The sequence below is a fragment of the Petaurus breviceps genome, unplaced genomic scaffold (assembly GCF_028583685.1).
Source record: "Petaurus breviceps papuanus isolate PSGF00001 unplaced genomic scaffold, PetGlider_PUasm1.0 38, whole genome shotgun sequence".
NCBI lineage: Eukaryota > Metazoa > Chordata > Mammalia > Diprotodontia > Petauridae > Petaurus > Petaurus breviceps.
This window is the reverse complement of record NW_027186304.1, coordinates 59,007,126-59,019,989: the sequence shown is the minus strand read 5'-3', so window position 1 is coordinate 59,019,989 and position 12,864 is coordinate 59,007,126. Positions and strand designations below refer to the sequence as shown.

Here is a 12,864-nt window from a genome sequence, read left to right as displayed (position 1 = left end):
CATCAACCATGCTAAAATGTCTATGTTTATGCTTAAAAGTCAATCCTCTATGGCTACTGTAATACTGTAACATTTGGATGCCATCACCTGAGTAACCAATGTAATTTACAAATATGTCAGTGTCACATCTCACCAGATACTAATAGGAGAAATCATGAAAGTAGCAAAATAATTTTGAAGAAACTAAGTAATTGATTTTCAAGATATCAAAAATGGGCAAAGTGGGATTCTGTGAGCAGCCATCTCATGTAGAACTCACAATTTTCACAGCCTGACCAGCAACCTCGATAATCCCCCAAAATGGCATCTACTATTAAGAATCAGCTGATTTTGAATGTCCTAAAGGAGGAACAGGTTCCCCAGAACAACATCATTGTTGTTGGGATTGGTGGAGTTGGCATGGCATGTGCCATCACTGTCTTAACAAAGGATTTGGCTGATGAACTTGCCTTAGTTGATGTAATAGAAGACAAACTAAAGGGAGAGATGATGGATCTCCAACATGGCAGCCTTTTCCTCAAAACGCCAAAGATTGTTTCTGGAAAAGACTACAGTGTAACTGCAAACTCACAACTTGTCATTGTTATGGCTGGGGTACATCAACAGGAGGGAGAAAGTCGTCTTAATTTGGTCCTGCATAGTGTGAATATCTTTAAATTCATCATTCCCAATATTGTTAAATACAGCCCTAATTGCAAGCTGCTTATTGTTTCCAATCCAGTGGATATTTTGACATATGTGGCCTGGAAGCTAAGTGGCTGTAATGGGAATGTAAATTTTAAAGATCTTCCCTGCCCCTAGGCTAAAGTACACCTGGAGCCTGGGGTGGGAGGCTTGTTTTTCAGTAGATACTTCTTGATTGGCTAGTGAGTCAATAAGGTTGTTACATTCTCTGAGCCAGGAGAAGGCTATATAAGCCCTGATGTGTAGCTTTGTTTTGGGGGCTCACTTTGAGAAATGTTCTGTGATGTGATCAGATGAAACTCTGGGAAGCCGTTGTCCAGGGCCCCCCAGCTTTGAAACCCAGATGTTGTTTGGTATGGATGTAATGGTTGGCCAGTTTGGAAATCTTTCTACTTGATTTGTTTATATCTTGATAATTCTGTCTATATACTCTGAAGTTCGGGGTGCTGACCTCTTTCCCCTGAACTAGGTAAATGATACATATTTGACTGATTAAAGTGAGCTTGTTAACCCATTTTGAGTTGCTTTCCTTTAACAAAGCATTTCTAAGAACCTGTGTTGGCAGACACCCAGGGATGCTGGGGTGCTTACTGCGACAAAATGGCATCACGAACAGGATCTGCAGAGTAAAAGGAAAGTGTGGGGCCTGGGATAATCGTTTGTTTCCCACTTGTGGTAGCTGTGACTCTGTGGAGCCATGGACCAAGAGAGAAGAATGGCCTTCATGCAGACTTTGCCGAGCTGAGAGCAGGAATGGTGAGTTGCCTGCATCGGGACCTGGGCAGAAGTGAGGAGTGGCTGCTGCCTGTGGGAGGAGAAGGAACCCAGGAGTTAAGAATTCAGCCACAGGAAAATATTAGAACTGAGCAGCAAAGCAGGGGCACTGAATGTGTTTCCTTGCTGCATCCCACAGTTTGGGACCCAGAGGGAGGATGGACTTGTGACTATGGTGGGTGGAATGAAGTGCCTTGGACCCCCAAGGACCCCACCTTGTTGGTTTTGTTGCCCAGCCCCCTGTCTGTACTTGGAAGCAGGGGCTGGAGCTGTGTGAGGGGCAGGAGACCCCCCCCCAGAGAATTTTATTTGGACTCTTGTTTTGAATTGAGGTGATAATGCAAAGTACTTTGTGTTTGTTTAAGGCCCAGTGGCCACTTTGGTAACTTCAGTTATGTATCTTGCAAATGTGACCTAAAATTGTTAATGCTAATTAAAAAGTAAATTGTCTATGCTGTGGGCATGAAAGATCTTGGGGCTGAATGTAATGGGAATGTAAATTTTTAAGATCTTCCCTGCCTCTAGGCTAACGTGCACCTGGAGCCTGGGGTGGGAGGCTTGTTTTTCAGTAGATACTTCTTGATTGGCCAGTGAGTCAATAAAGTTGTTACATTCTCTGAGCCAGGAGAAGGCTATATAAGCCCTGATGTGTAGTTTTGTTTTGGGGCTCACTTTGAGAAGTGATTTGTGATTTGTTCAGATGAAACTCTGGGAAGCTATTGTCCAGAGGCACCCCCTCCCACTTTGAAACCCAGATGTTGATTTGGTATGGATGTAATGGTTGGACAGTTTGGAAACTGTCTACTTGATCTGTTTCTCTGTCTTGATAATTCTGTCTATATATTCTGAAGTTCGGTGTGCTGACCTTTTTCCCCTGAACTAGGTAAATGATACATATTTGACTGATTAAAGTAAGCTTGTTAACCCATTTTGAGTTGCTTTCCTTTATCAAAGCAGATCCAAGAATCTGTGTTGGCAGCAACCCTGGGGACGCTTGGGGTGCTTTCTGCTACAGTGGCTTTCCTAAAAACCGTGTTATTGGAGGTGGTTGCAATGTGGATTCTGCCCGTTTCGGTTACCTAATGGGGGAGAGACTTGGTGTCCATTCTTCAAGTTGTCATGGATGGGTCCTTGGTGAACATGGAGACTCCAGTGTTCCTGTACGGAGTGGTGTGAATCTTGCTGGTGTGTCTCTGAAGAATGTTAATCCTCAAATAGGAACTGATGCTGATTCAGAGAATTGGAAACAAGTTCATAAACAGGTGGTTGAAAGTGCTTATGAGGTGATCAAGCTGAAGGGCTACACTTCCTGGGCCATTGACTTGTCTGTGGAAGATCTGGCAGAAAGCATTATGAAGAATCTTAGGAGATTGCATCCAATTTCCACCATGATTAAGGGACTATATAGCATTAATGAGGATGTCTTCCTTAGTGTCCCATGTATCTTGGGACAGAATGGCATTTCAGATGTGGTGAAGGTAAACCTGAATCCAGAGGAGGAGAGCCATTTAAAGAAGAGCGCAGATGCTCTTTGGGGAATCCAGAAGGAGCTGCAATTTTAAAACCTTTTAATGTGCTGCCATCAAGAGAACATGACAGTGGTTAAGGGGTTATGTATGATGAGCTTTTCAAATAGGTCAAATCCTTCCTCCAATTAGTGAATGAACACCAGGGATGTAAAACCTGTGAACACACTCTAGTCTCTTCCTAAATTTAGAAATGGAGAATAGTAGAGTGTGACTATTTGTTTAAACCCTGTTGATGTTTGCATATGATGCTGGATATGACTTGTATAGTCTCAGTAGTTGGTGTCAAGCAGATAGTGCCACACAGGGATATAAACTAGCTGCCTTGTATGTAGGTACTACAGATTCCTGTAGGTCTAGAAGACAACACTCCTGACTACAAGAAATCATACAGTAGTAATTCTTTATTGATGCATTGATTATCTTGTGCTCCTCTCCATTAGGGCTCCTACAGCATGGCCCCATGCATCACATTTCCAGAGGACATGATTTTTGTCTACACACACACACACACACACACACACATACACACACACACACACATACACATATATACATCAATAGTTGTAAATTTCCATATTATATAAAAATATCTCTGTATGTACAACACAGCCAATTCCTCAAGTGTCATACTAACCCTAAATACTGAATAAAAAACAAATAATTGATAAAAAAAAGAAAATGGGCGTGATTCCAAAGTAATGATAAACATGACAGTTTATACTTATGTACCAGCAACAGTGCTAAGCCAAGAAAAGAAAACAATTCTTCCCTAAAGGATCCTATGGTTTAATGAGAGGGGAGTAGGGTGGTACAACATGTAACAATCTACAAAATATATAAAGGACAAATTTGAAATAATGTTAGAGGAAAGGGAGTCCTATTGAGGACTGGGAAAAAACATCTTCCTGAATGTTGGTTTTTATCTAAGACTTGAAGGAAGCCAGGGAAACTATGAGAAACTGAAGAGAAGAGAGAACATTCCAGGCATTAAACTCTCTCATTGCTATAAAGGCTTTATGGGATTGGTTTCTGGGTGCATTGAACATATCCTTAAGAAAAATACAAACCACATCTTCACACTCACCCTCTTGATTGAATCAGGTAGAGAACAAAAGATAGAGCTGGGTCAATGGTATATTGCAGAGAATCATTTGACTAAATGGAGAAATACAATGGCTCATTAAAGACCCCCAGAATACATGTGATTCTCACATGTGAAAATTATAAAAGATTTTGTGACAGGTTTGACCACAGATATAATTTTGCTTAACAAATGAGAAATAAAACAGGAATTCGTGTGTTTGACAAAATCTTTGTTCATGTGGTGGAGGATGAATTGAGCAGAATTCATACACATATAGACAGATACACATACCCCCTATGTCTTCTAATTGCATGATTTTATTAGTTTTATGAACTCTCAGGAACAAAACATCCTTTAGCAAAGCAGATAAGCTTCCTAGATCTAGCCAGTCCTAGTGAGTTGTCTTGGTCATTGAAAACTTAACACATTTATGTATTTATGCAGAGTCAAATATCCAGAATGTGTCAGAAGGAGAATTTGAACCCAGGTCTTCCTGACCTTCAAAGAAACTTTCTGGTCAATAAATCATATCGCCTCTTAGAATTATGTAGGAGGAGAAAAATCTTTATGGAGGGCATTTGGAAAATTTCACATGCTTTCAATGATCCCAAAGTGTTGCTTGCCACATCTTATCAATACCAGTATCATCCTGTTAACACTTTTGAAGTCATGGAATATTTTGATATTTAGTCAAATGTGTGTCACCCAAAGGACACTAGAACGATGTCGATTGTGGTATTTGGTTAATAACTTATGCATCAAAAAAAGGGGAAAAAGGACAAAACACCCATATGACTATGAAAGGGAGTGAGCTAATCACATACTAAAGAATGAGAGGGAACAGTTTGACAGCCTGAAGGCAACGTTGGTTTCCAAACAGATATTCCACAAACAAATGTCTAGTCATATCACTTCCCTGCTTAATAAATTCCACTAGCTTCCTATTGTCCTTTGAATTAAAACTAACAAACTTCTCTGTTTGGGATTTAGACTTTGTCAATCTCTCTTTCCATGCTTAATGAACATTATTCTTCTTCAGACACCCTACATTACATCTAGCCTGGCTCACTTGATATTTCCAATTCACAACAAACTGCTCTTTGTTTTTCCGTGAGGTTCTTTTCTCTACCTACAATGTACTTCCTGTTTTATCCCTTCCCCATAGGATCTGCCAAAGCTTAGCTGAATTAACTTTTTTTTTTTTTACAAAAGACCTACCCCAGTTCTTCCAGTTTCTAGCTACTGCCTTCCCTTCCCTGTATGTGCTAGTTTCCCGCAATACAATACTAGTTCCTTATAGGTAAGGGACTCTTTTGCATTCATCAAATGAGATAACTTATAGTTATTTCATTTAGAAAGGTTTTGCAAATCTTAAAGTGCTAGCTATTATCTCTGCATCTTCAGTACCTAGCACAATGTAAGTCATACATTTTGCACTTAATAAAGGCTTGTCAAATGAGAGAGAGGGAGGGAGGGAGGAAAGAAGAGGGAGAGGGAGAGAGAAACATATTCACATGCAGCTCTGTGGGATATTAAGGAACGACATAGAAATCGCAGAGGATGAATTGGAAGATGTTACAGTTTATGTTGTTGGAGGGAGAAGACTGATGAGATCATAGATCTATATGTGAGTCTGCATGATTTTTGGCTTGGAAAATATAGTTATTACCACTAAAGCAGGCTGCCTCTGTAATTTGTCTAGATTTTTTGAAAATTGCTTGATCTAATTATTTCACTCATGGGTTTTTATAAATATATAGGTGCAATTCTATAGTTCTATGTGGAGATGAGAAAATTTGTCTTATTTCCACAAGCAAGTGGACTGGAGAATGACAACTTTTTCTCTTCTTTGACACTAGAGGGCGCATTATTTCACCCTTTGTGGACTTAAGGAGAGAAATAGACTGGTATATTTATAAGGAAGGGTTGGTGTTCACTCCTACTAATCTTCTACCCCTATTCCTCATTACTATGTTGAAATAACCTTAGGTTCTTGAGAGCTATAGCGATGGAACAGAAATTCTATTCAGTACTCCAAAAGCTACACTTGTGGGCCTGGAAATACACTTCCGTTGTCATCCAAGGAGCAGTTTAGTAAAGTTGGTGAGTTTCATCACTAGAAGGTTGGTCACCAGGTGATTATTCGTTTTGGCCACAGTATCCCAAGAAACTATCAGCCAAGGTATGGAGAGATAGCTCTCTGTATCAATGGAATGAATACTCAGACTGATAATATCACAAATCTTTAAATTTTTGATGTGTCTGTAGTCCACAGAAAATGTTTGTGTGTGCGTGTGCGTGTGTGTGTGTGTGTGTGTGTGTGAAACACATTTATTCAAAATTACTCACCATAAAGTCAGGGCAAGTCAGCTGTCACATAGGCATTCGAATGATTCCTGCCTTCTGCTTGATAAGCAAGTAGGTTTTGAAGAGATGGTTCTTAAGCTGCCATGACAGACATAGAGTTAAGCGAGAAAGTCTATTCTCTGTTTCTTAGCCACATTCTAGTCTGCATAATGGCCTGTGTTTAGGAGGAAGAAATCTCAAAGAAATGTATTTCACAATGGTATTTTTTTAATTACTCCCTCCTTACTCAGGGTCGTGTTGACAGATTTTGTAGGCTATTCAGGAAATACAAAAATAAACTTGATGTTAAGGTAATTCCCTCATGTATTGACTACAGGAAATACAGCTGGTACAAGTCCTCAAGGGAGTGCTTGGATATGGTTTCAGAGACATTAGCAATATGGTCAAATAGTCATTCAAACATTTCTGATTGGTTATTCTAGTATCAGGTTCATTTTTTGGTACTGTTTACTAAGCATATAACTTGCATTAGTAAGGATAAGAATTGCTTGTCCAAGTTTCATCTCAGGATCCAATGTTATCATACTGTGAGCCTGATTTTTAAAAAAAATTTGGCCATGATGGCTATAAAAGAAATAAAATTAAACTAAAATAGACTATTGAATAAGCAAACTATATATATATATATAAACTATATGTAAATGTGTATATATATACATATATATACACATTTTACTCACACCACCCACAATTCTGCAACTCTGACTTGTACTTGAATTCACATTTATAATTTTATATAAAATGTAAATGTACACAATGTGTATATGTATATAATATGTATACACATAGTATGTATGTATATATGTATGCATGTATGCATCTATGAAATGTTCTCAAATTGTAAAATTGCCTAAAGCACTTAGTTTTTCCACTCTCTAAAGCTAAGACCCTCCCTACAAACACATTCATACACTTTTATCAAGGAAACTAAGAAAAGGACACATTTCATTAGTTTTAATATACTACATCATTTAGTCTACCAGCATTAAGGCACAATTCATCTCCCACTACTCATTGCATTCTAGTTCTGCTGATTTTATGAGGAGTTAGCCTTGACAGAAGAAAAAGGTTATTTTCACTTTTGATGAGTGAATTAGAGAAGCTACAATGAAAGGCATTAAAAAAACAACCAAAATAAGAATTCCTAATAACTTGTGCTGTACAGTGAGAAAACCAGTAGGTAGCCAATATTCAGGTGGCTTTGAACAAAGGCCTTATGAATAGTAGACTTTGCCCTCATAGTGGATGGACAACTGAATATCATAGGATCACAGATCTAGACTGGGAGAGAATTTAGAGAGCATCTCGTCTAATATTGTGGTTTTAAAGATGTGATATATGAAGCCCAGTGGGGTAAATGCCTTGACTAAGCTGAGACAGGTAGTCAATATCAGAGGAGGATTTAAACTCAGTGCTTCTTATTCAAGTTGGGGCTGTGTCTTCCATAGCATGCTGGATACCAAAATATAAGCATTAGACATTGGGGACAAGGTTATCAGGATGAAAAATTAAGAACAAGACAGAACTCCCAAGTGAGGGAAGGATCATTTTGTGCTCATTTTGTTTTTCTAGCAAGAATGTACATGTGATGGATAGAATTAAATATATAGGTAACCTTCCCAGAAGTCATCCCTTTTACAGTGTATTTCAAAAGCATAAAAAGTAAAATTCAGTGCCTCCCTAAATGAGGCAGTTGCCAGACCACAATGTAATCAGTGCAAAATAAATTGGAAGCTTGAAATTTAATACATTATGAAAGAACAATGACACGATGCCAAAGGCAAACAGCAAAGAGTCATCATGAAGTTTTGAAAAATGAGAGTTCCAGAGTAAGGATTTTTCTATTTTCTGCTCTTTCCAAGGGGAGAGGGTGCCTTGTCCAGTGGACAAGAACATTCTGCTCCCTTGATAGTTAACATTATTCACTGTAAAATTACAAATCTGAATTCAAGTACAAGTCAGTGTTGCAGAATTATAGGTGGTGTAAGCAAATTTTTCTAGTACTTGCTTACCCCTATATGAGTTGATTATCCAGCTTTGAGTAAAAAAAAAGGAAAAAAAAAGCAGGCCTGGTTCTATAGTTACTTCACAAAGGTATATTGACTAGTGAATCATAAACCCATCCATTCACATGTCCTATCCATTTTTGTGCCAGATGAGGATATAGAACTGTAAAGGGACAGAAACTGGAAAATAGGTACAAAGCTTTTACTTAAAGGGGAGAAAATTTGTTCTTTCAGAGCGTCAAAAACAAGCAAAATTAGATCAGATAGGTGGTGCAATGGATAGAACAATGGCCTTGGAGTCAGGAGGACCTGAGTTCAAATCTGGCCTCAGACACTTACTAGCTGCATGATCCTGGGTGAGTCACTTACCTCCAATTGCCTCCAAAATACAAAAAACAAGGAATATTAAAGTGAATACAAACAACAGTTACTCCTACTGTGCCCTGATTTAAGATTAGCTTTTGAAGTAGGGATTGGCTCACACCAAGTCAATTCTATAAAATATCTTTTCTATCTGTCATAACAATACAGATCTTTATGTCATTACAAATTCTATTACTTTTTCTACTTTTGTTGCTTAGGAATTCATTCATTCCACATTTATTGAGTACTTTATGTATGCAGAGCATTCTTCTCGGCCTTGGGGGACACGCAAAATTAAACTGACTAGTAGACACAAATACAGATAGTTATAAGATAGAATATTGCATACATTCATCTTTATTTTGGACCAGAATGGTGTTTTCACTCCAAACAATCTCCCTCTGCCAAAGTATATCTGTTATCTTCTTTGCAATGCATGGTCTTAGAGTTGTTGCCAAGCACATTGAGAGATGAAGTAATTTGACCAGCATTACACAACCAGTTTGCATTCAAAATAAGATCTGAACCCAGCTCTTTGTAACTGTGCCCTATTCTACACTGCATATAAAATTATTAGACAGGTCAAGAGGGCAAGCTCAGTGAAAGAAAATAAATGGAAAACGGTGTCCAAAAGTTTTATTCTCTATTTCTTGTCAAATAAAACTTCTACTTCCTTATTTCTAATAGTAGTGAATAATAGCTTTTTTTGCCACCGTGGAAGGTTTCTACTACAACTCATCTTTGTGGGGCTATCCATGTACAAAGAATGGTTTGCTAAAAGAATCCACAGCAGCTGCTATAAAGCAAAGTGTGACTAAAAATAAGTAGTCTGAAATAACATTGCAAGGGCATGAAAAAGATGAATTCCAAGCAATGTTGCAAAGTAATCAACTGCTAAGAAGATACCATCTTGGAATATAAACATTAGAAACAGGATGGCACTTCTGTAGAAAATGTGTCTACACAACCAGTGTCAGAGCCCTTCTGTAACTGTTCAAATTATAAATTTTGTTTAAACTGAGACGTGCCATCCACCTAGAAAATGTTGAAGATAAATGAACAGGAAAGAGGGAGGTTAGCTGACTGACTGACTTTGGCTGGGATTCTCAGTTTGGCAGCCCATCATGGGATCACTGCATGTTCCAGAGTCTGGTCCTCACCCCTGAACACCCAGAAACACTATTCTGTCATGCTACGTAATTGATCAGTATCTGGGAACTGATTCATGCTAGTTGAATTTACAAGGGATTGATTTGTGTGCGTGTGTGTGTGTGTGTGTGTGTGTGTATACACATAATTACATCTAATGGTAGCCATCTCTAGGGTAGGGAGAGAGGGAAGAAAAAAAAGGAAAATTGAAAGAAAATTATATGTCAGCTTTATTATATATTTTAAAGAAATAGCAAGTTGTACATTGTAGATTTGCAGTTTCATTTGCAATTATCTTTTAAAAAATTATTATATTATTGAAATACTTGTATTTGATAAATTAAAAATAAAATAAATAAAAATTTAAAAATAAAAAGTTTGGACTTAGATAACCTCTGATGTCTCTTCCAAGACTCAAGTTATGATTTTATGAACTTGATGGGGGATCTTAGAAGGCTTCATGATCTTCTGTGGCAAAGAAGTGTGCTGTGAAAAAAGACAAGGATTCAGAGGCAGTTATGAAGAATTTACAGTGTAGGTATAGGACAGACTTTGTGCAAATGCCCAGAAGTGGGATATGGAATATTGGATTTAGGGTACAGCAAGTAGGGCACTTTAGCTTGAGAGCACAGGGTTACAAAGGAGTGAGAGTATGAAGGAAGTATATAAATACAAGCTCTCAGTGGTGAAACACCACTGTTTCACATTATAATACAGTCCTATAGATTAACACTTTATTTTACCATAGTTAAATATTACAGTATTGCCTCCCAAAAGGCGTTTGATGAAATATATTATACTCTCATCAACAACACATTTACATACCATCTGTGCAACTATCTCATTTATCTTGATTCACATTTCCTTTTATTTTAGGGAGATTTTAAAAATATTTTCTTCCCAAATTCTGAGCAACCTATTTGTGTGAGGTATGAGTTGTCTATAGAAACGTGATTGGCATGACTGATATTTCTAGGTTTCTAGGATTCGTTTTATCATATGGACAGATACAAAAATTGCGGTAATGGAAATTCGTAATTAAGCTGTAAGATATATAAGAGGAAAAAAGTGATAATTTTTTGCTGTTGCAAGTGTCACAAGTCAAATGACAGTTAATATATAGGAAAGTTACAAGTATACCAGTAACTCATGATGCTGTTGACAGAGCCATTATTAACCTGAAAGAACACTCTACAGTGGAAACTTCACTGGGCTTAGATTCAGCATGTATGGATTCAAGTCTTAGCACTATCACTGTGGTATAATTGTCAGACTGGTCCAATATTGACTCTCTGTTACCTTCTCTATAAATCAAGAATTAATTCCTCCTAGGTTTGTCATGGGGCAGCAAGATGCCACAGTAGATAGAGTGCTGGCCTTGGAATAGGGAAAACTCATCTTTGTGAGTTCAGATCTGGGCAAGTTACTTAACCCTGTTTGTCTTAGTTGCTCATTTATAAAATGAGCTAGAAGAAGGGACTGGCAAACCACTCCAGTATCTCTGCCAAGAAAACCCCAAATGGAGGCACAAAGAGTCAGACACAACTGAAAAACAACTTAGCAACAAATATTTGCCTCATAAAATCAAAATAAGGATGAAATGAAATAATACGATGTGAAAATCCTTTGAAAACTAAATCATAAAATGAAGTCATGGCATTGTATTAGCAATTTGGGAATAAAGAGGTAAGAATCCTCAGGATAGGATCTCAGATCTTAACATAAACTCAATACTAATGTTCTCTACAGCATGCCAGACAAATGATTATCTACTCATTGTTAGAAAGTCTCTACTAAGGGAGAACCCCCTGCCTCCTGAGGTGGCCCATTCCTCTTTTGTGTAGGCTTCATTGTTTGGGAGTTTTTTTTTTTTTTCCGTCTAACATCACACACAAGTTTGCCTCTTTACCACTTTTCCTCCAATGCTTCTAGATATGCTTTGTGAGATTAAACTGACCGAGCTTAATTTCTCTTCTACAAAACAACCCTTCAAATACTTGAACACAACCACCTCCATTTAGTCTTCTCTTCTTTAGTCTCAAAATTCCAATCATCTTCAACCAATTCTTATATGGCATGAATTCAAGGACTTTAACTGTGAATATGAAACCGAATATTTTATAGCTCATCAGTGTTCTTCCTAGGTTGTAACAGCCAGAATTGAACATGATATTCCTAGTGTTGTCCAACGAAGGGGCAGAGTACATACAGCAAAAACATCAACTCACCATTCTTGGATATTATGTTTTAGTGCCCCTAAGATTTCATTAACTTTCTTGTTTGCCACCTTAGACTACTGAATCATATTGACATTGGTATCTGCTATAAACCTCAGATTCTTTTTTCAAATGTATAGCAATGCTTCCCCAATCTAAAGTGATACCATTTGGAGTGTTTCTTGAGGAAAATTAACATGAATCACATGCAATAATGTCTGATATTTACAAAGATCTTAATGTATACTTTCTTTTTACAATAAGCATGTAAATTAGCTATATGTGCATCATTATTCCCTTTTTTATAGATGTGGAAACTGGGAATCAGAGAAGTTAATTGACTTCTCCATGATTACACAGTAAATTGTAACATATGTAGCACTCAAACTTGGTTTCTGATCCCCAAATTTGTCTCTGTTTCCACTATAATGTATTATATCTTGTAGAAGAAGGGATTGGAGAGAAAAGACACAGGAAAGAAGGAGCTAAGTTAGGAGGTTTTTTGCAATAGTCTAGGCATCACATGACAAAGGCCTGAAACAGAGATGAAGTAGTCAAAATCAAAGGAAGTGATGGATGCCAGCAATATTTCGAAAGGTGAATTGGAAGGATGCAGTAAGTGATTGATTGGGAGGAAAAGAAAGAGAAAACACATCCAGCATCCTTAAAGAGTCCTACAAATTGTTCTTGAG

General features: G+C 37.7%; 1 protein-coding gene across 1 annotated transcript; it reads left to right on the top strand.

The window, feature by feature from the left end:
- Positions 1-235: 235 nt before the first annotated feature.
- Positions 236-3,557, top strand: LOC138170532 (L-lactate dehydrogenase A chain-like). Its single transcript, XM_069099923.1, has 3 exons — positions 236-752; positions 2,471-3,059; positions 3,194-3,557. The coding sequence occupies exons 1-2, from the start codon at positions 301-303 to the stop codon at positions 3,018-3,020; spliced, it is 1,002 nt and encodes a 333-aa protein (XP_068956024.1). The 5' UTR covers positions 236-300; the 3' UTR covers positions 3,021-3,059; positions 3,194-3,557.
- The last annotated feature ends 9,307 nt before the right edge of the window (positions 3,558-12,864 follow it).

What these genes read in the sequence shown, in the direction of transcription:
- LOC138170532 (XM_069099923.1), top strand. Translation starts at nt 301, where the DNA reads ATGGCATCTACTATTAAGAATCAGCTGATTTTGAATGTCCTAAAGGAG. An exon ending in ACATATGTGGCCTGGAAGCT is followed by an intron (nt 753 to 2,470) that starts AAGTGGCTGTAA and finishes TGCTTTCTGCTA; the next exon opens with CAGTGGCTTTCCTAAAAACC.